This window comes from Meleagris gallopavo, chromosome Z, assembly GCF_905368555.1.
Source record: "Meleagris gallopavo chromosome Z, MGAL_WU_HG_1.1, whole genome shotgun sequence".
Classification (NCBI taxonomy): Eukaryota; Metazoa; Chordata; class Aves; order Galliformes; family Phasianidae; genus Meleagris; species Meleagris gallopavo.
The window spans coordinates 11175683-11198365 of record NC_139435.1 but is presented as its reverse complement, the minus strand read 5'-3'; the positions used below and the strand labels follow the sequence as shown (position 1 = coordinate 11198365).

General features: G+C 35.8%; 1 protein-coding gene across 4 annotated transcripts in view; it reads left to right on the top strand.

Annotated features, from left to right (window-relative positions):
- LMBRD2 (LMBR1 domain containing 2) overlaps window positions 1-21143 on the top strand; it is a 33678-nt gene extending 12535 nt beyond the window's left edge. For 3 of the 4 annotated variants that reach the window (XM_085213720.1, XM_085213721.1, XM_085213722.1), the window contains 12 exons: window positions 1247-1321; window positions 1908-2021; window positions 3889-4072; window positions 4926-5107; window positions 6699-6832; window positions 7150-7255; window positions 7867-7964; window positions 9884-9987; window positions 10329-10375; window positions 13294-13396; window positions 14737-14866; window positions 15544-21143. In XM_085213720.1, coding sequence (XP_085069846.1) covers window positions 1247-1321; window positions 1908-2021; window positions 3889-4072; window positions 4926-5107; window positions 6699-6832; window positions 7150-7255; window positions 7867-7964; window positions 9884-9987; window positions 10329-10375; window positions 13294-13396; window positions 14737-14866; window positions 15544-15604 — 1338 coding nt within the window. In that variant the 3' untranslated portion in view covers window positions 15605-21143. Of the gene's footprint in view, window positions 1-1246; window positions 1322-1907; window positions 2022-3888; window positions 4073-4925; window positions 5108-6698; window positions 6833-7149; window positions 7256-7866; window positions 7965-9883; window positions 9988-10328; window positions 10376-13293; window positions 13397-14018; window positions 14123-14736; window positions 14873-15543 lie in introns of those variants that run through there. The other variant, XR_014880561.1, reaches the window with a different exon arrangement.
- Window positions 21144-22683: the final 1540 nt, after the last annotated feature.

Here is a 22683-nt window from a genome sequence, read left to right as displayed (position 1 = left end):
TAATGAGCTCATCTGCATTGGTGGGCACCAGTCTTAAGTTACTTCAGAATCTTTGGAGGTACCAAGTTGGATTTGCAGGACAACTCTGTGCTCTTCGAATATGAAGTAGATCAGTGTTTTTTCCAAGATTTTCTTGTGACAGAGATATTATTGTTGCTTGTGTGAGGAAGCAGTATTTCCTAATGTGTTGTAATAACAGAATGGAAATGCTGTTGCCTGCTGTACTGTTGTAGTACTGTGGCTTAGAAATAATACCCAGAGGAGTTGCAGGAGAGGCTAGTAAGTTCTGTGGTGATTCAACATAAAATAGCAGTAAAATCTTAATTCCTTCAGTAACAGCTTTACGATGAAAATGCTAAAAATATTAGAGGTACATAACTATGAAATTTAGTTGAGAAAGAGCAACAGTAACTTTGTTTAACAAGATAGCACTTGTTTTTGTTTTTGTTTTTTACTTGACTGTTCTTTAGTTCCTGTAGGATGATTGACACATTCTGAGCTTATATCTTGTACAAGATAAAATCAATTATATTGTTAATGCATATAAAAAGTTATTTCAAGTATTGAGAACCGGCAGTCACTTGTCTTATAATCTGCAGACATTGCACTTTTCCTTTAGAAAACTTGTCCAATATATATTTTCTTTATTTTCCAGCCTTCAGAGGAACACTGAAACTTGAAAATATTAAAAAAAAATAAAAAAAATCCTAAGAGTACCAGTGCTGACTCTTATAACTTGTGAATATTATACATTAGTGTCGTGGCAATTTAATCACAAAATTTTAACTTTCACCCATTTTAGTTTAGACTTCTGTTTTCTTCCTTTATCTTCTTTCTTTAGAAAGAAATTACTAAAATGCTAGAAATTGTAGTACCAGAGGACACTTAGAAAGCTACTTAGCTATAAAAGCAGAACTACACCATATAAGAAGAAAACTCCTTCACCTTGTTTACAGCTGAAACAGGAAAATAAGTTCTGATTTAGCATTCATGAGTAGAAAATGTTATTCTTCAAACCAGAATAATATTTGCATGCTGATATTGTAGTGTACTTTATAAATACATAACTTCTTTCTAAATTGTCCTTAATTTGTGATTTATTAGGTGTCTAGTAAAAAACTCAGTAAGTTTTGCTGCTTATAGGCTCTGATGGTTATTGTTTTCATTGGTAGGGAAAGAATTCTTATCTTTTCCTGTAAAACTTCATCTACTGACCAAACAACTCTGTATTTTTTTTTCTCAACAGGAAGTTCGTAAAGTAAGTGAGAGTATCAAGTATAATCACCCTTTGAGAAAATGTGTTGACACAATACTGAAAAAGGTAATAAATAACTTAATGTGCTCTTTTTTAGCTATCTTCAGCTGGTTCATGGCAGGAGGGGAAGGGGAGGATGGAGTACTCCCAACAGCTACTGAATGCTTGTATCTTATTTTCTCTTTAACTTGAATTTTCTAATTGGCATCTTGTGGTTTTCAGACCAGCTTTAGAGTTTAAATTCTGGATGGAATGAAGTTATTATGATGAATGTAATTATCTGATGTGTTTTGAGATAAGTAGTGTGTTATGAACAGAATTTGTAACAGTTGATCACTTACAATAATACCTTTTTATTTTTTTTGAAGTATAATTAGGTATGTAGAAAATGCCATGTTTTCCCACTGTATGCCTTATTCTGAATTTTTGCAAAACACAATGCTCTTGAGAAATAATTTTAAGTGCTGTATCTTTTTGATTAACAATGTTGAACTGATCTTTTTTGAGAAGAAAAAAATATTTCTTTTAATAGTAGTAAATAAATGTTAGTATCAGAAGGAAAGATCTGTAGTTAAAGTGAGCTTCTAGTTGCATGAAATGTTTGTAACATTGAAAAACATATAAAAAATAGTTATTTTTCTTTTCTTTCCAGTGTCCTACTGAGTACCAGGAAAGAATGGGTAGAAACATGGATGATTATGAGGATTTTGATGAAAGACAGAACAGTTATCCAAGTGAAAAAAGTTTAGTCAAACTTCACAAGCAGGTATGTTAATAAATGATAGAACGTGCAATTTATTCTAATGTAATGAGAATAAATACAAATCAAACAAATTTTTTTTGAAGTATTTTACCCAAATAGCTTACTGTAGTGCATGATTGTCCAGCTTTTTTGCTTGCCTGGGCTGCATTTAGTGAATAGAAATTGTCTTGGGTGGCATATGCATAGGTTGCTCCAATAGTAATGCCTCTGATTCATTTCCATTGAAACAATAACAGATATGAAGAGCACAATAACACTATTTGATAGACCAAATTCTGAGCTACAAAACACTGTTTTTCCAACACTGTCACCACTATTAGCTGTGCTTTTTTGCCAGCAATGAACAAGAGCCTGCATGCCACATAACAATCTGACCCACTGTCACCACTCCTGAAACACACTACCCACCAACTCACCGTGCTCACATTCAGCCTTGCACCACTCTGGACATGAGCCAGCAGTTCCCTTACAGCCTAGAAAGCCAACCATATTCTGGGCTGCATCATAAGAAACATGGCCAGTGGAATCAGGGAGGTACCCTCTACTCTGTGATAGGGAGTCCTCAACTGAAGTGCTGCATCCAGATGTGGAATCCTCAGCCCAGGAAGAAACATGGACCTGCTGGAGTATGTTCAGAGGATGGATGCAAAAATGACCCAAGGGATGGAAAACTTTCTCTATGAGGACAGGCTGAGAGAGCTGGGGCTTTACAATCTGGAGAAGGCATCAGATAGCTGTTAGTGACCTTTCAGTATCTACAGGGGAGCTGTAAGAAAAAAGGGGACAGACTCCTTAGCAGGGTCTGCTGCCATAGGACAATGGGAAATGATTTCAAACTTGAAGAGGGTAGATTTAAGTTGGGTGTTAGGAAAAAGTCTTTTACAGTGAGGGTGGTGAAGCACCGGCACAGGTTGCGTAGAGATGTGGTGGATGCCTTGTCCCTGGAAACGTTCAAGGCCAGGCTAGACCAGGTTGTGAGCTCCTGATATAGCCGTGCACGTCCCTGTTCAGTACAGGGGATTTGAACTAAATGGCCTTTAAAGGTCCCCTCCAACTCAAAGGATTCTGTGATTCTATTTTCAAATTCCTTTATCACAACAGAAGACACAGCTGCTTATTGAACTCTTTTCAGAGCCCTGTGTTTAGCCGGTGTATCAACATGCATACAATTATTTGCCATCACCTGAGTCAGAACTGCATAGCACTGCCTTCCCTGTACCCTGCTTTCAGTTGACAGTGTTAAGAGCACTGTCTGACTGGCTGTTGCTGAGTGATGGCTGCATACCTGGGGCTGCTCTGTGGGGAAGAGCTGCTGTTTTTACAGCAGGAATGGGATGGGCTGCATTGTGAGCTGGGATGGGCCACTGGTTGGACATACCCGCTATAGTGGGCTTAGCAATGCTACTTAATGACTTTCCATAGAGAAAGAAAGTATAGAAGTTCAATATCTCAAACGATCCAGATCTGTTTTCTGGTTATGTAAAAACTGTTCCTCTTGCAAGATAACTTGACGGTATTTTAGTTGGCCAGATGATTGATAATATTTGGGGCCTTGGAATGACTTATTGGCAATGCATTATAGAAAAGCATCGTATTTGTTGATTTGCAAAAATAAAAAGCTATGTTGGAAAAAGTAGGCTTGATAATGATACAGATTGATTGTTATGAAAATACAGCAGTACCTAGGAATGTGTTTGTTTCCTTATTCCTGCTTACCTATTAAGAGGGTTTGCTGTCTGCCTTTGTGACTGTATGGAATTAATCTTAGCAGTTTTCTGATGCAGAAATTTTTTAGGGATTTCTGCAAAGCTTTTCTCTTGTTTCTTGGAATGAGTATGTTGTAACCATAATTTCTTGGAATTTATGGTAGGTGATTTATTCAGTACAAAGGCATCGTCGTACGCAGGTCCAGTGGCAAATTCTTTTAGAACAAGCCTTTTACCTGGAAGATGTGGCAAAAAATGAAACTAGTGCAACTCGACAGTTTGTTCATACTTTTCAGTCCCAGGAACCGGAGAATAAAATTGTTCAGTATTTCTACACACCAACTATTGGTAAGTGCTGTTATGCAGATTTTGAATATATAAAGGAGTAACTGGTAATGTTGTGTAAGAACAAATGGTTTTATATGAAGATGTTCAGTTAGAATAGAGGAAAACAAATGTACATTTGAAATACTTACATAATGACAGATTCATCAGGCATTGAGTTATGCACCTGACTCTAGGTTTAAACTTTTTAAAATTTAATAGCAGTAGCGTATTTTAATAGTAACTGAAATATTTTGAAACTTTAAATGAAGAAAAATTCAAAATTTCGAATTATGGAATTGTAGCCATCTTCTACATTTGTAAAATATTGTTGGGATATTGCAGCTCTTGTAGTAATGCACAGGGGAAAGAGCTCTTTGTCTGCCCTATGCTGATAATTAAAAATATTGTTGCTTATGCAGTTCTTTAGAAAGTGTTGTCTTGTCACATATTAACTTCTAATTTGCTATAGAATATCAGTGATTTATTTCTTAGAACAATTTTACAGTCTAAGCTTTGTTGGTAATAGAGTAATATAAGAACAAGCAAGTAAAAAGTGGGTCATAGTATTTGGACTGAAAGTGGAGAATCCAGTTCTGCTCCCTCTGATAGTTCTCATCAATAATTTTGCAAAATTTGCAACCCAAACCCATTTTGTTTTCCACAGCTGTGCATATGATTCTCTAGGGTTGAGGCAGCTCTCGAGCCATCATTAAATCTTAGAATTCGAATGTGCAACTCCAAAGATTTAGCCATGATTTTAAGGTTGTTCACGCAGTAAGTTATTAATAAGTTTTTTGTTTTTCTGCAGGAGTTCCATTTCTGGTTGTCTAATTTTCATTAACTATGTAGAGTTGTATGTGTATTTGTTTTTCAGAGTGGTATTGGGAGTGTCTTCTACGACCATGGTTTTACAGGGCTCTTGCAGTTGTTTTGGCCATGTTCTCTGTAATTGTCGTGTGGTCGGAATGCACGTTTTTCAGCACAAGGCCAGTTTTATCACTATTTGCAGTTTTCATACAGCTGGCAGAAAAGACATACAATTATATATACATAGAGGTAAGTTTGAGATAATGACTCAACAAAAAGCTTTAAATTAGATTTGTTTTTACAATAATAGTAGATGAAATTGACTTTAAGTTTCTGTAACAAATTTTTAAGCTTTCAGAAGCTCTGTACAATACATTGTACCAGACTCTGATTTTCTGAGGAAGGTCTGCCTTTTGCCTCTCCGTTACAGTCAGAAACTCATTCGACCTGAATACAACATGTAGAATAATTTGTGAAACATTAGCTTGGAGCCTAAATAGTTAGACCTACCATCTAATTGACCATTTATGTGACCTCTTTTTCCTAAGTAGTAATCCACTGCTGGCCAGAAATCCGGTCCTCCCTGATGGGGCTACAATTTGACTGCAGAAAGTTATCACAGAATCACAGAATGGCCAGGGTTGGAAGGAACCTCAAGGATCATTAATTTCCAACCCCCCTGCCACATGCAGGGCCACCAACCTCCACATTCAATACTAGACCAGGCTGCCCAGGGCCCCATCCAATCTGGCCTTGAACACCTTCAGGGACTGGGCATCCACAGCCTCTCTGGGCAGCCTGTTCCAGCACCTCATCACTCTCTCTGTAAAGAACTTCCCATGACATGCAATCTAAATCTTCCCTCCCTCAACTTAAAACCATTTCCCCTTGTCCTGGGGACAGTAAAGCAGATGAGCAGAAGAAGCTTCAGTATACAAATAAATTGGGTTGAACTTAAAACACCTGTTCTTAATGCTTTTTAAGGGAAGAAGATGTTAAATCATTCATAGTAATTATCAAGGTACTTAAATCAATGCCATTTATGTTACAAAAAAGTAGAATAAGTGTTTCTAATGTCAATTATGATATAACTTACATGAAGTTCAGAATGTTTCAGGTATGTTCAACACAAGTTTAAGGAGCTTTTTTTCCTAGTATTGGTACTGATGTTATTGTCCTATCTCAAAATGAAAAATTACACTGCATTCAATCTGTTGCATATACAGATTGTGTTAACATGTTAATTCCTTTAGTAGAGTTCTTGTGTTTTAACCTGGCAAGCAGTTAAACACCACACAGCTGTTCATTCACTGCTTCCATGTAGCAGAATAAGGGAGAAAATTGAATAGCACAAGAACGTGCAGGTTGAGATAAGCACAGTGTAATAAGAAAGAAGAAAAAGAAAGAAAAGGAAAATAACAGAACTAAAATCATAATAACAAAAAGAATAAACAAAACAAGTGCTGCACCTGCTGACCAGTACCCAGCCAGTCCCCAAGCATGGCAGCCACCCTAACCAAACCCCAGTCCTGTTTTACGGTTCGGCCTGGTGTTGTATGGTATGAGGTGTCTCTTTATCTAGTTTGGATCAGGTGTCCTGGTTCTGTCATCTCCCAGCACCTTGTGCGCCCCTTACTCCTTGCTGATGAGGTAATACAGGGTAATATGTTGACAGTGTAATGAAATGTTCAGCAGCAGCTAAAGCATGGGTGCGTTATCATTGTTATTCTAAATCCAAAATGCAGCACCATACCATCTACTAGGAGGAAAATTAATACTGTCCCAGGCAAAACCAGGATTGTTCTATATTCAAATATTTTTTTTTTCCCCTCTTTTCTAGATGGCCTGTTTTCTTACCATCTTTTTCCTCAGTATCTGTGTTTACTCCACTGTCTTCAGAATCCGCGTATTTAACTATTATTACTTAGCTTCACATCATCAAACAGATGCATACAGTCTCCTTTTCAGTGGCATGTGAGTATGTGGCCTGTATTCTGCAAATTTAGTGTCAAATAATCTATTGAAAATGTCCATCAAGCTTTTACTTATATTCTTTCATTTATACTCACATGTTTGTTTAAATTGTGTCATAGAATGGTTTGGGTTGGGAGGGACCTTAAAGATCATCTAGTTCAAGACTGCCTTGGGAAGGATTGCCTTCATGTAGGTCACATTGCATAAAGCCCCATCCAACCTGGCTGTAAAAGCCATACTCCTTGATACGATTTATTAATATTTTTGGTGTAATAAGTTGTTTTAAATGCTGTTTGTTACCTCTTGCATTTATTCAGGTTATTTTGCCGTCTTACTCCACCATTATGCTTGAATTTTTTGGGCTTGACCCACATGGATGCAACAATCTCTCACAATGATGCTCAACCAACTGCTTACACATCAGTAAGTACAGGAAATAAGGCATTGAGGCTTTGTCATGATTTAGAGAAAAGGAAAGTGCTTTGTGATACTTTTTATAGTAAGATACAGATATTCGTATTTTTGCACTTATTAAACAGGGTAGAAACAGTTATAGAGCAGGAGTTTGGTAATGATTGCTGGCTACAGTGGAGTTGTCAACCAAATGTTTTGTCCTTTGTCCTAGAAAAGTGCAGCTTGCTGAAAAGTGCAGGCTTCTCTTCTTAAGAGCTTTTTAGCTTCCACTGGCTTCTGTATATGGGGTATCTTTGTGGATTAGGAACCAACCTTACTGGCTGCTGAAAATTGCTGAGTTTGGTATTACTCAATAAATAGTTTCTGACAGCAAGTAATATCTATCTTTGTTCTTAGCAAATGGTCTCCTTTTCTTGTACTTCCACATCAGATGAAACACACTAAATTTGTACTGAGTTTGGATTAGGTGAGATGACAAGAATTAGATCTGTGATGATAATACCTATGTTTACATAATCAAAGAATTGTGTATTTATGTGTTGTTAACTGGAAAGAATGAGGTAGCAAAATCTTTCTTGGGTATCATCAGAGCTTCTTGCTCTTCTGGATCTGTTTTCCAGATAATGGGATCAATGAAAGTGCTGTCCTTCATTGCAGATGGATTCTACATATATTACCCAATGCTTGTTGTCATTCTCTGCATTGCCACGTACTTTAGGTAAGTAATGTGCAAGACTCATCCTCTGCATTTCTTTATATTAATAACTTCAATTTTATCACTTAGGAAGAGACTCACTTCCAGATGATGAGATGTGACATATTAACAGAAATGCAAAAAATAAAGAAAGAGTTTTATATTTATTTCCATTAAATGTATACATTTTAGGCGTATCCTTTGTATGAACTCCTAACTTTTTGATTTTCTTTAATACTAATTTCATTTTCCATTAAACATTCATTAGTCAGATTTTGGGTTCTTTTCTGTTCAAACTTTGAAGCCTTCAAAAATTTACATTATGCTATATGAAATTAAATTTACTGTGAGGAAGCTATATTTTCAGCAGTTTTCTGATACAGATTTGCAAAAACTGTAGGTAATGAACATTCCAGCAGACTTGCAACAAATAAATGTGGAACTGAATGTTTAATTAAAATCTGTAAAAGAAAGCTGTTTCCCTTATTTAATCCAGTGGTTACCAGACTAGCTAGTGTTTTAAATCACTGGATCTTTCTCCCTTAAACACAGATTGCTGGAATCTGAAAAGATAATTACAGGAAATACTCTTATGTGTTTGCTTTTCTTTGTTTTATTTCAAAACATCTGCTTCTGACCACTCTAAGAGATACATTTTTGTTTTGTTTGCTTCTTCAGTCTTGCATTGCTGTTCAGTTAGAAGCAGTGTATGTGTTTAGAATTTTAGGGGAAGTAATTTGATGCTAGAAAGTTTGAACATCCACAGATAGCAAGAATACAGTCCTAGTTTTTTTCCCTACCTACTTTCAGGTTAAATGGTCTAGGATTAGAAATGGAGGTTGGTGACCCTGCCTTGCGGCAAGAGGGTTGGAGCTTGATGATCCTTGAGGTTCCTTCCAACCCAAGCCATTCTATGAAGGAAAAAGAATCCCCTGAGCAAACAAGAAAGCAAAAGAGAACTGATTTGTGTAACTTGTCTCTGATGATCTTTCTCTTTGCTGTTACAGTGTAATGAAAGGGAAAGGAAAGGGGGGGGGAAAAATGAAGAATCTGATTTGCATGAACTCTAATAACTTATAAAAAATCAAGTACACATGGGACTGAATGTTTATTAAAATTTATCAAATAAAGCTATTTAATCCAGCAGTCCTAATGCTGAGATAGGACAGGAAAAATCTTCCCATTAAGTGAAGCTGTATTTAGACACAATATTAATATTCTGGGTTAGAGACAGAGAAAAAACAAAAACCAAAAAAACAAACCAGAAAAAAAAACCACACACACAAAAAAGAAAACCCCTCAAAAAAACAGTAGTTGCAGACTCTGGTAGAAAGTTGAAAAGGTTCCTGGATACAATTTCTGCATTAGCTTAATCCTGTGTGAAGGGTGGAGCAAGTTTATTTTCTGACTGCTGTCTGATGGGATCCAAAATGAGAAGTGTTCCTACAGCTGGAGAAAAAAAAAAAAAAAAAAGCTAGGTGTTTCTTCTGAGTGATAACTGAGATGAAAGTAGCTTTCATGTTATTGTTTCAAAAACAGAAATCTTGTTGCATGCAATCTTCACAGTAATTTTCTTCTGGCAGAGGAGAGTCAAGAGGATACATAAGTGTAAATTCTATTCTATTTGAAAAGGTATCAAGTAATTGTTTTAAACCGTTTGTACCACTCTCAGACTATAAGCATTTTTATCCTACTACTTGAGCAAAGGTCTTCCATCCTTTTGATTACATTCAGGAACCTTGTCACTGGTTTGAATTCTCTGATTTCTCAAGTGTATAATTTGTTTTCCTTTTTTCATGTTTAGTTTTTTTTGTTTTTTTTTTCTTAATTGTTCCTAAATTACTGTATTTCTGAAATTTCTGTTTTACATTTTGCAATATAATGTATCCATTTACTCATTGTAAACTAATATGGGAAATTCCTTATCCTTCTGCTTTTACCAGTTTAGGAACTCGTTGCTTGAATCTTTTGGGTTTCCAGCAGTTCATGGGGGACAGTGAAATGACCTCTGATTTGATTGATGAAGGAAAAGAGTTAATCCGAAGAGGTAATTTAGATGCCATATCCTAATCATCCTACAAAATATAGTAATTCTTCCATGTCTGCGAAAAAAAGAAAAGACATAGCTTTTCAATTTTTGAACTATCAAAAATTTGGCAATCTACCCCACAGAACACAACAAGATTAACCATACAGGTTGCTATGTAAATACCATTGGACTTTTTTGACATCTGCAGTAAAATACCAACTTTACTCATTCAGTGTGGGTAATTTTACAATTCAGTTAAGTGGTGGTATCCCTGAAGTCATTGCATTTGTTTAAGAAAAACCTGTTAGTAGTGATTGTTCTTGTATTTAGGTACAGACTTTTTCTTTTTTTATTTCTAGAGAAAAGAAAACGGCAAAGGCAGGAAGAAGGTGAAAACAGAAGAAGGGTAAAAGATTTATTTTATGTAATCAGAATGTTAATATAATAAAAAATCTGCTAGGGATGGTCATTGTTATTTAATTCAGCCTAACTTTTTTCACAAGAAAAAAGTCCTGCTGTCACAGATCAAAACAGTTTTGTCTTGTAGAATAGTCCTGGCTGAGGAAAAAGATAATTTATATTTTCTTTTTAAAAGATAAGAGGGTTATTGTGATCATACTACTTGTACTCTCTTGTTAGTCACTCTATTTTTAGAATCACTTATGGCTGCACACATAGGTCAAGATAACCTGACTCCTGACCTATGAGATTCAGAATAATCTGGAATTGTTTGTTCTCAGTCTCTTCTGTTGATGCTGATCTGCTTGAAATAACTACAGTGTTGCAGTGTTGAAATGTTCTCTTGGAATGGGGACTGTGTGCTCTTCCCAGACTTACCCTGCAGCTTTGTGTAGTTGTTGCTAGTAATTGGCAAAGATTAATTTTTTCCCTTCTGAGAGGGGAAAACATTTAATGTAGTTCCCTTCTTGAAGGAAAATGAGCAGGGAGGAATGAGTACTGTTTCTACCAAGTAACAAACAGAATCTTTGTTTCAAATCATTTTTGAAACATAATTCAGAGAGTTTCGCTTAGGCAAGTTCAGTTAATTGTAGCTTTTGTTTTTGATAAATAATACTTTGAATTCAGTATGGAAAGGAACAAAGATATCTAAGGAGTATGTGTGAAAAATAAACTGACTAAAGCAAAAAGTATTATTTGCAGAAAGCTAGGATAATACTGGGTCTAAAACTCGTGGATTCTTCAAGCTCAGGGATACTTGCCTTCAATTCTTGTTAACAGCTAGTATTGTTAACAGCTAGTACTGATGCTCCTCTCTGCACATTTCATCCCATAGTTTTAAAGCTTTCCCTTAATACAAAACCAAGTACCAGTCAGTGCATTATACCTTTGTTACACACTGAAATGAACTGATATGTAGTCTGCCTAGACTTCAGCAAAGCCTTTGATACTGTCTCTCACAGGCTTCTTCTGGGAAAACCCGCTGCCCGTGGTCTGGACAAGTATACACTACTTTAGATAAGAAACTGGCTAGAGGGCCGTGCCCAACGGGTAGTGGTTAATGGAGTTAAGTCCAGCTGGCAACCCATTATGAGTGGTGTCTCCCAGGGATCGGTACTGGGGCCCATCTTATTTAATATATTTATTGACGACCTAGATAAGGGGATTGAGTGCACCCTCAGTAAGTTTGCAGATGACACCAAGTTGGAGGTGGTGTGGATCTGCCTGAGGGTAGGGAGGCCCTACAGAGGGATCTAGATAAACTGGATCGCTGGGCTGAGATGAATGGGATGAGGTTCAACAAGGCCAAGTGTCAGGTCCTGCACTTTGGCCGCAATATCCGCAGTAACCTCAAGCAGCGTTGTAGGCTTGGGGATGAGTGGCTACATGATTGTGAAGAAGAAAGAGACCTGGGGATGTTGGTTGGTGCTCAGCTGAACATGAGCCAACAGCATGCCCAGGTGGCTAAAAGGGCCAATGGCATCCTGGCCTGCATTAGAAATAGTGTGGCCAGCAGGAGCAGGGAGGTGATCATCCCCCTTTACTCAGCGCTGGTGAGGCCAAACCTCGAGTATTGTGTTCAGTTCTAGGCCCCTCACTACAGGAAAGATGTTGAAGCCCTGAAGCACATCCAGAGAATGGTAACAAAACTGGTGAGGAGTTTGGAGCACAAGTCTTATGAGGAGCAGCTGAGGGAGCTGGGATTGTTTAGTATAGAGAAGAGGAGGCTCAGGGGAGACCTCATTGCACTCTATAAATTCCTAAAGGGAGGTTGGGGTGAAGAGGGGTTTGGCCTCTTCTCCCAGGCAACAAACAGGAACTGAGGAAATGGCACAAGTTGTACCAACGGAGGTTTAGGTTAGACGTGAGGAAAAACTTTTTCTCTCAGGGAGTGGTCAGGCACTGGAATGGCTGCCCAGAGAGGTGGTGGAGTCACTGTCCCTGGCAGTGTTCAAGAGGCGTCTGGACAAGGAGCTGTGAGATATGGTTTAGTAGCTTGTGGTAGCAGTGGTAGTGAGAAGACAGTTGGACTAGATGATCTTATAGGTCGTTTCCAACCTTGTTCTATGATTCTATGACATAAATTAGCAATTCTATTTTCCATAGAAAACTCATTTTCTATTTTTTTGAAATAGAAAAAAATATGAATATGAAAAAAACTGTTTTTTGAGTTTGCATTCTACACTGTAGCACATATATTCTTGAAACTTTTGGAGGATATAAGAGTATTCTTTTGTTACATCATGATAAATACTTTCTCTACAGCTTGAACTGCAAGATCTGTTGGCATAAATCAGCACAGTAACTTTTGAGTATATCAAGGATCCATATAAAAATCTGATCAATATAGAAGTTACAGACACAGTTGGAAAAGTTTCTACTGTGTCATGAACTTGTCTCCTAAAAAGAGCAGGTTTTCTTCTTAATACTTTATAATTCTTCATATTAAAATTATTAAATGCTAAGAGCTTATGTGATAGAAGTAGAACGTTTTTCTTTTTTGTCTGGGTATTCTACCATTCTGCCACTAGATGGAAGTATAAACCAAACAACGAGCATCTGTCTTTACACCATAGCAAGAACTTTGTAGATTTAATATGTGGTTTGTTTCCTCTGAGTATTTTTCTTCTAAAGAGCAGTTACTGAAATTGGTTTTGTGAAGGTACATAAACACTGAGTTAAAAACAAAACAAGAACTGTTCTTGTATCAAGATATCAAGCGGTAACATTTTCAAAGTATTTTCTTTCACTGGGTGGCAAGGTTGACCAGTTAGCTCTAGACTGCAGTATCTCTTGATCCTGTGTATGCTTTAGTTGTGTTACTTTCTTGACAGTTCATGTTTTTCTTTTCTTGTCTTTTTCCAGGAATGGAAAGAACGGTATGGAAATAGAGAGGATTCCACTAGAAACAGGGTTGTCCACACAGAGCAAAAAGAATCCAGCTTCTCAGAGACCAATACTAATAGACGTAAGTTTTGTGGGGGTTTTTTTGTGTTGTGTGGAAATTTTTTGTTTGCTTGCTTTTAGGTTTTTAATATCCTGTCTGCGCAATACTGACTGTAAGTAAAAGTAAATAGTTTCCTTTTTGTCTCAGATCATATATTGATACATTTCCTTCTTTAGGAAGGAAATAGTGCTATCTTAACCATTAAAGACAAGTGCCATGTTTCTTCTCATCTTTTACATTTTGACTAGTTGAGGCTGGAGATTCTGGCTGGTCTAAATTACTTGATTTTCTCATGGGACATACAATTAGAGTAACAGATGTTAACAAAAAAACCCTCTATATTTAAGGTATACCTTGCAGTTGGAAATTTTAAATATTGAAATGTACCTCTTCTACATGCAAATGAACTGATTTGGGTTGGACTAATGACTTATAAAGCCAGAATATACATGAGTGCATGCGTGTCATTTAATAACACATTAAACTAGCCAATTTAGATTGTTACATGTGCAGTAGTATTTGCTTGTAGAAGAAGAATAATATTGAGTTGAAAATGTTTAAAAGTAAACAAACCTTTTATTGTGCACTGAATTTTTTTGTCCTTTTGCTAACTTTTACTGTGTATTTCATGTATTCTTGTAAGCTAACAACAGGTGAGAAATGAAACTTAACAGCTAAATGTGACAGGTTGAATGAAGTGATGGAAAACTGATTAAAGTTTAGAAAATAAAAAGGAGAAGATTCAAGGCAAGTGCTTTCAATAAAAAATAAAGTAGGTCTTTCTCCCACTCTTTTTAACAGTAGGAAACCAAAGTCTTCAGATATAGACTAACTGAAATTGTATTCAATTATATTCTGCTGTTAACTAGGCCCAAAACAAGCTGTAGACACTGGCCTACTGAAGCTGGCAGTGAATTGCCAAAACAGCTGTATTTCATTCATTCTGAGTTTTTCCATTTCAAAACAGAAGAAGAACTTTAAAAATTCCAGCTAAATTTTGCACATAGCATTTTTGTCTGTCTTGGTTAAAAATGGCAAGCAGAGAAGAACGGATGCATCATTTATTTATTTGTTTCTGTATAACTCTTAATTTTCTGTGATTCTTTGCAAAATGGATCTCATCTACTTGTTGCAGCTATGTTGTTCTGCAGATAAACAAGAACAAAAAATCTAAAAAGACCCAAACTTTGAGCATACAGTCAGATTTTATTTAATACTGAATTTACTCTAAATATTCATGATTATGCTTTAGATGAGTTACTGGCAAATTATTGTACTGGTCTTTTAAGTTTGGTATTTTCACACAATGGGAAGTGTTTATAGAACTAAATGGATCTCTTCCCTGCTTTTTACCTATTCAGCACTATCGAAGTACACTCGTACAAATGGTAGGACTGAAAGAGATAGAATAGAACTTCTTCAGGATGCAGAACCTTTGGATTTTAATGCAGACTCAATGAATGATGACCCTCTTGAATCGGACTCTGGAAGGTGAGGAATCCTGTCTTGTACTTACAATTTAAAAATTTTAATAGCTTCTATCTCCTGTCCTGTAACAGCTATGTCAGATGGTTTTTTTGATAATACCCTTATAAACAGTATTTGCTTCTCACATAGCTATTTTTCTTTCTTCTTTGATTATATCAAGTGTTTTCAACCCAATTGAAACCACTGGATTTTATCAGTTTTTATAGAAATGTCTGAGTAAGGCTTGAGATGACCATAAATTTGTGTTAGAATAATTTGGAAACTATTGCATGTAAACACAGTAGTGGAAGAACAGAAAAATGACTTACATATGCTCAGTATAAGTATTTTATTTTTCTCAATTTCCTACAAGACTTCAGAGAGCTTATTATTCCTTGTATAAAGACAATCTTTAAAGATTGAAGGAAATGTCTAATCTAATGTCACCACATTTGGAAAAGTTTAGAATTCTGGAGTTTTTTGGTTTGGGGTTTATTTTTAGCACAAAGTTTAAATAGGAAGCAGTCTAGTGTAGTTCTGTTTTCTACTTCTGTACAGTGTTTGAAATAAATAACAGTCTGCAAAAATGGAAATAGGCACATGTAATTGTTCTGGAGCAGATATGATATCTGAAGTCTTCATTCATAGGTCTTTCTTCTTTTTGCTGTGATATGTTTTCATATTTAAAATTCATTCTGCAGGTACCAGCCTGGTGGAAGATATCTGTCAATGTCTCGAAGCAGAATATTTGAGGATGTCTAATCTAAATCTAAAGAAAAATCATTGGCAATCTATTTCCTATTCACTGCTTGGAAAACATTGTATTTATGATTATTGCTGAACCAGAAAAGATCATTTTCGTTTTATTAAAAAAAATGAAGAAACAACTATATTTTGGAAATGTATCTGTATGATAACTCTACCAGTTACAAGAAGAATATTCTTCTTCTATTTTAGATGTTATTGTGCATCTATATGAGCTCTTTGTAATAACCAAAAGGAGAGAACTAATAATTAAATTAGTAGAGAATAAATTTCATAAAAGAGGCTCAACTTAAATTACAATATTAAGCTTTAGAATGAACATTTTCTGGAAGGATTTTTTTGTATAGAAAAGGATGCTATGAGAAAATCTTGATGCATCCAAAGTGCAGTTATATCAATTACAATAGTGAACACTTACTGAATTTTCTGTTTAAACATTTATCACTAGTCCAAAATTTACAGATTTAAATTAGTCTTCTTTTGGCTTCAGTGGTCTTCAGATCAGACCCTAAGTAAGCAGAAGGACTGAATGGCACTCTGTTTTCATAAATCTTGCTGGCATTAGTTTTAGAACAAAATGTATTTGTGAAGAAAGGTAATATTTTCTTTCCCAGTGTTCAAGGCCAGGCTGGATGGGGCCCTGGGCAAGTGAGTTGCAGCTGTGCCTGGGCAGTGTGTTGGATTGTCCTGATGATCCTACCCAAGCCATTCTAGGATTCTCTGTGTGATTAGATGAATATGGATGAAGGTTTCACTGTCATATGAATGTATGTGCAATAGCAAGGAAATGTTATCAAAGGCATGAAGTTTGCTTAAGATTTTTACAGTTCTAACTGTTGAAAAATATTGACACACTAATGTTTTGGGTTCTTTTTTTTTTTTAAAGCATAAAAGAAATGTAATGTGAATAATTCCGAATGCGAGTTAAATTCGGAAAAAATTTATTTGCATAGACTTCAGACACAGCTTAAAATTTGAGCGTTTCTTTAGAAGAAGGGAAATACATAGCACAACTAGATAATGACGAACACTTTTAATATCCCAAATGTCCTGTTTGCATTATGTATCAGTTCTTAAGGTGCCTGTATTTTGCAGTAAATTGTTGCAAAAAGAATAAATGCATATTCATTTAAATGCCATTCAAAAATGCCAATTATTAACTATGTAGAAGTGCTTCTATTTAATTTAATTGGTGTAGATTCATTTTAAGCTGTAGTTAGTCAAATGAACTTTCAAGTGTAATCATAAGGTAAAAGATGTGATCATAATCATGATATCTTGGGAAATATGATTAACTTAAAATGCTGCTTTATGGGAATTTGTCATATATCCTTGCACTTGGGAGTTTTCTTTTGACCTTATTTCTAAATGATGATGAAAATGGAAAGAGAATATGCTTCCATCATAAATTGTTTATCACGCTTAGAAAGATAGGCATCCATTAAAGCAGTTGAGACTGAGGTAGTCTGAAAAGGAAACTTTCATGAACTATATGTTCTACTAATTTTTAGAAGTAGTCTTTTTCTGAAGTAACTATTAATGGGGATCTAACTCTACCTCCTGCGATTTAGTACACTGTATGTTCTAATAGTAGTGGTATTTATAATGTATTGATCTGCCTGTTTTAAAACACTGTATTTCTGTTATGAAGGAGGAAAAATACTTGTGTAGAAATGATTATGTAAATAAAAGGGCAGACATAAAGTAACCCTCAGTTCTGAGGTGAATACACTGAATTACAGCCATGCTCAAATGTACCCAAGCTCATGTAATTTCTACGTTGCATGTAAGAGGACACTTTTTAGTTTGAGTATTTTATGTCTTATAAAAGCTTGATCAGCATGATACAGCATGGCTGTATCAGGGAATGAAAGTCAAGAAAATAAGACACTTGTTTCTGGATGCAGACTGTTCTATAGCAACTTTGTGATGTTACATATTTAATTTTTATTAGATACACTTAGAAATGCTATTACTAATCCAGCCTGATCTGAAACAGGTTGTATATGCTTTTGGACATCCATCAACAATTAACGTTTCTAGACTTTATATTTCTATTTTTATAGCTTATATGTCATTTAATTGCCCAAAAGTTTATTTGTAATTTGTATTTGTAAAAATACATGAATGAAATAAGATGTAAGTTCTTTATTTAACTCTTGAAATGTCTCTACAAAGGGATCTAATTCAGTGCTAGTGGAAAAATCATGAAAGGAATGTTTATTTTTCAGAGCTCTTGTGAAATACTTCTATCTAGCTGCTGTTGACTTCAGAGTATTGAATCAGCCTTCTCAGGGCATGATTTTTCTGCACTCATAGAAGCATAGAATCATAGAATTGCTCAGGTTGGAAAAGACCTTAAAGATCATCAAGTCCAACCACAACCTAACCATACTACCCTAACTAACAACCCACCACTAAATCATGTCCCTGAGCACCACATCCGAACGGTTTTTAAACACATCCAGGGATGGTGACTCAACCACCTCCCTGGGGAGCCTATTCCAGTGCTTAACAACTCTTTCTGTAAAGAAGTTTTTTCTGATATTCAACCTAAACTTCCCCTGGTGCAACTTGAGGCCATTTCCCCTCGTCCTGTCACCAGGGAGAAGAGACCAACCCGGCTGTCACTGTAAGCACCTTTCAGGTAATTGAAGAGAGCAATAAGGTGACCCCTCAGCAAAGAGCAATAAGGTGACCCCTCAGCCTCCTTTTCCCCAGATTAAACAGCTCCACTTCCGTCAGTTGCTCAGACATCTGTGAAATGGTTGCTAACAGAATTTACAATTGAAACTTGTTGAGGGTTTTATATACAAAAGTTAACCAGTCCATGACATAAGACATCTGTGTGGTTTTCTTCAGGATACAGTAATGGGAGGATTTTACTGTAAATTAATTGCTGTGGGAGTCCATCTGCTAGTATTGAAATAATGAGGTCATTTAGATGAGAGTCTTCTGACCTTTATCATGTTGCAGTGGAATGGTAGAGTAACTAATGGCTGCTTTTTGAAACCACAGACATGAGGGCTTCTAAAATAGCTCAACAGCTCTCTCTGGATAGTGCTTAGAGATCCCCAGTGTCACATACCAGCTGGATACTAAAGGTTTAAATAAGGAGATAAGTGATGTCATCCGTGTGATGTTTCATCCATGTATTCATTTCTGACTAACAGTTATTACTCTTGCTCGAAGTGCAATTTGTAGCTAATTAGTGTTTCAAAAAGTAATTATAAGTTCCTATGACTAAATATGAAAAACTTTTAACTCAAGATGACTGGTTACAATAAAAGAACATTACAGAACCAAACTATATAGCTGCACAACATTTGCTGTGTACTTGAGCTCATTGCAGATTACTTCAGTTACTGCTTATAAAAAATAATGCAGAACTTGCCTGGGGGTTAAGTGCCTGACTGTGGCATCTGTGTTGAGTTCTTTGCTACTGTAATTATACTCTAAAAATAGCCTATATTAAAAGAAATACAAGTAAATAAACTAAAACCAGCTTTGGCATGTTTAAGCAGTGATTGTAATATATGTTAATGTTTTTCTTGCAGCATATTTGATGCTCCAGATTAGATAATTTGAAGTAAAACTACCTTGCAAACTGTGCTTTAGGAAACAGACTGTTAATTTATTAATTCTGTTGGTATGTAGTCATCTTTATTTGCAACTAAAGAATGTCAATTATATCTTTATTTGCCATTCCACTTTTTGAATTACCAAGCAGCTAAAGTATACTTCTTATGCTGTGAACATCACTTACACATAGAAATGGCACCCAGCAACCACACAAGCTTGTAAACCAGTGGAAAGAATCTATGTAAATTGTCACAAACTTTACAAAGTGGGAGTGAAAACAGTAACTATTATAACACTCTATCAGTGTTGGATTTCTTAAAAAGTACGGATAGCAAAAAGCTCTAGTCTAGTCTTACTGTTCCTGCTAGAACTGTAGTTCTGTGTTTTCAGGCATTTAAGCATGTACATGTTATGCTAACTTACATATACTGGGAAATGAGCCCTCTCTGCATGTTAAGGCACAGCACTTAGTGATGTAAAGTCAGGAATTTTTTTTATGAGGGAATATAAAAAACCTGAGCTTCTAGTCTGTGTTAGCAAGTGACAATTTGGTCATAATGTGGTATATTTTTATCATTTGGATACGGCAACAAATTTTATACTACTGTAACTTACACCACTGGAAAAATCACAGTATATAATATGTCTTTGCTTTGCAATCAAGCACTTGTAAAATAAATCGTCATTAGCAGCATTAAAGGGAATGGTGGAAAGCTGCTATCTGTTCAATATTTTTTCTTACTATTTTAAAACAGTCATGATGATTTTTAGATATGAAATATTACTAATTGTTACTCTGATTTTCAGTAATGATGATAATTCTCATTTTACTAAATTTATCTCAGAATATTGTCAATGTTTAATGAAAAATACATTATTTCTTCCAAAGTTCATTACTGCTGTTAATTATTTGCAGTTTGAGGGGATTTGCAGTACCAAATAGAGATCATTTTATGAATGGAAACTTTCTGTGAGGCTTCTTAAGGAAATCTGCCTATTCATAACAGAATTGTTTCCATGTTTATAATTAAAAGAAATGCCACTCATTGCGTATGTTGTCTCCTAGCTTTTAATTTTTGTTTTAGCATTCAGAAAATGATCAATTTTTTTTTTTTTTTTTACAGAGCAACTTACAGGTGTATCTTGTAAATGTTTTGAAATTTTTACATTCCTTTTCCCTAATGAACTCTGCAGGAATATGCTGCTTCATAGCAGTTCTTTTGATATTATCTGTGCCTCTAATTAAGTAGTCTAATCTGAAGCTGAGACACTCCTACACCATTTGATTATGTTGACAGAAACACAGCATCCCTTGCAGAATAGCACCTTGAACTAGATCCCTTTCTAATATATGGATTGCTGTCATTGATTATATTGCATTACATTTGGTATCTTCTGTTTCAGTTGTATGGTAATGCCAATCATGTATGTTCTTTGTCTCCATTAAAATGCACTGGAATGTATTCCTCAGCATGCTCAATTTTGTGTGCGTGTGTTTTAGCTGTAATTGAGAGGCAATAATAATATGCAACTTCAATTATTTCTTCAGAATAGTGTTGTTATACTTGACATTCCTGTGAATTATAGTAGTTCAAGTGTGATATCTTAACTGTCACTGTAGGAATTATTTTCTTTAAGAGATCACATTAAATTTCTGTGGAAGTGTCTGGAAGACAAGGGAAATAATTTTCAAGTATGGCTGTAGTAACAGAAGATGTTTATTCTCCAATGTATATCAAGAGTAGGCTGTAGGAGTGCTGCTCATGGATAGACTAGCTTCTCTTGCCTTATGATACAAGTACACGTGCATAAAGCATTGTTTTAAAATTCACTGAGTTATAAGTTTTCCTGTGTAGTATTTAAATTATTGATGTACTGGATATATTTTTGAAATGTATGTTAAAATATCTAGTCAATGACTTAAGTTGGCATGAAATAAATCATTTCTGCAATACATTTTTTTTTCTTGGTGTATTTTAGATACTCAGACTTCTCTGAAATGTTTTTGATAATGATCTTTCAGAGAAATTCTACCTATTTCTTCTTTCCAGATAGAGAGTTTATTCTATGAGACAATACAACCACATTTTGGTCACCTTCTTTACATCTTTAAAGCAGACTAGAAAGGGAAGTTGCTCAGAAGCCTGCATGCCTTGACATATCATTGTCAGAGCCCAGAGCTGAGGCATGAACCAGTGCTTTCAGTCCAGTTCCTTTACTGACAGCTCTCTCATGGTTCTGCGGATGCAGGGAGATTGTAAGCTTCCCACAGTGCGTACAGAAATGCTGCAAAGAGCCTGAATGTTCCTGAAGCTGATTGGGCCCTTGGTACTTTGCGGGGGGGACAAAAGATGGGCAAAGGGCATGGCTCATCCTTTCCCATCATCACACTGGAACAGAAGTCCTAGATATATGCAGCTGTTGATGACAAGCAAGAGACTTTCCTGTGAGGAGAAAGGTGAAGTGAGGAAGGAGTTAACTCTCATCTCTTCTGCTGCTTGCATGTTTATCATGTTTTTCTATCCTTCCTAAAAATAATAATAATTTTTAAAAATGTTATATACAGTGGCAGGACATGTATTTAGGTTTTATTTTTTCATTCTAATGAAACATCATTTCACTTGGGAATTATCAATTGTCAATTCACTACAGAATTATCTCTTGGTACTAATTTGAAAATCCATATCCTGGAGCAAGCAATTACTCATAACACATCAGGATGTTTGCAACAACTAAGTTTAGGATGACTGCTATATCTAATATATTGTCTCCTACATTAAATCTGTAGCTGCTGTTTCAAATTAGTTGCAGGAAACATTTTGCCCTATCAAGACCAGTGTCTACCATCGCTGCAGTAGGAATGACTTACTATTGGTAAAGACTTCTCCTGTTACATCCCTTCTGGACTGTCACCCTTTATCCCTCTTTGTTGCTGCACTGTCATGTTTCTTTAAATCTTTTTTGTTTACCATTTTATGTATATGCAGGCTCAGGACAATGCAGCAAATGAACTATGCATGCAGATGTTAGAAACTATTAGTAATGAAGTTCATCTCATTTATTACATTCCAGGGGATGACATATCCTCTGTTGACTGGGAAAGAGATAGGAGTAGCTGAGTGATCTTTTACCTTTTCATTGTTCATTGTCAGACTTTTCTGTGGTCCCAGAGCAATATTCATTCTGTTGTTTAGTTCTCAGTGTTTGATAATATACCTATCTTGTTACTCAGTGTACTCAATGAATGCTTTTTGAAATAGCAGTGAATTGTATGAGTTGTGACTTAGTATCACCTCACTTCTCTCTGCCTGCACCGTGCCATGCTGTGTCTGTCTGCTCTGCATGCTGTGATGAAGATCTTGTTCTTTCCTCTTTGTATACATCTTATCATTTGCATTATCTTGTGCTTTTGTTCACTGGACACCATTGCCATCAAGTTTTTTTGAGAGCATTGTTGAGTTAGTGAGAACCAGACTCTGAAGAGACAACTTTTC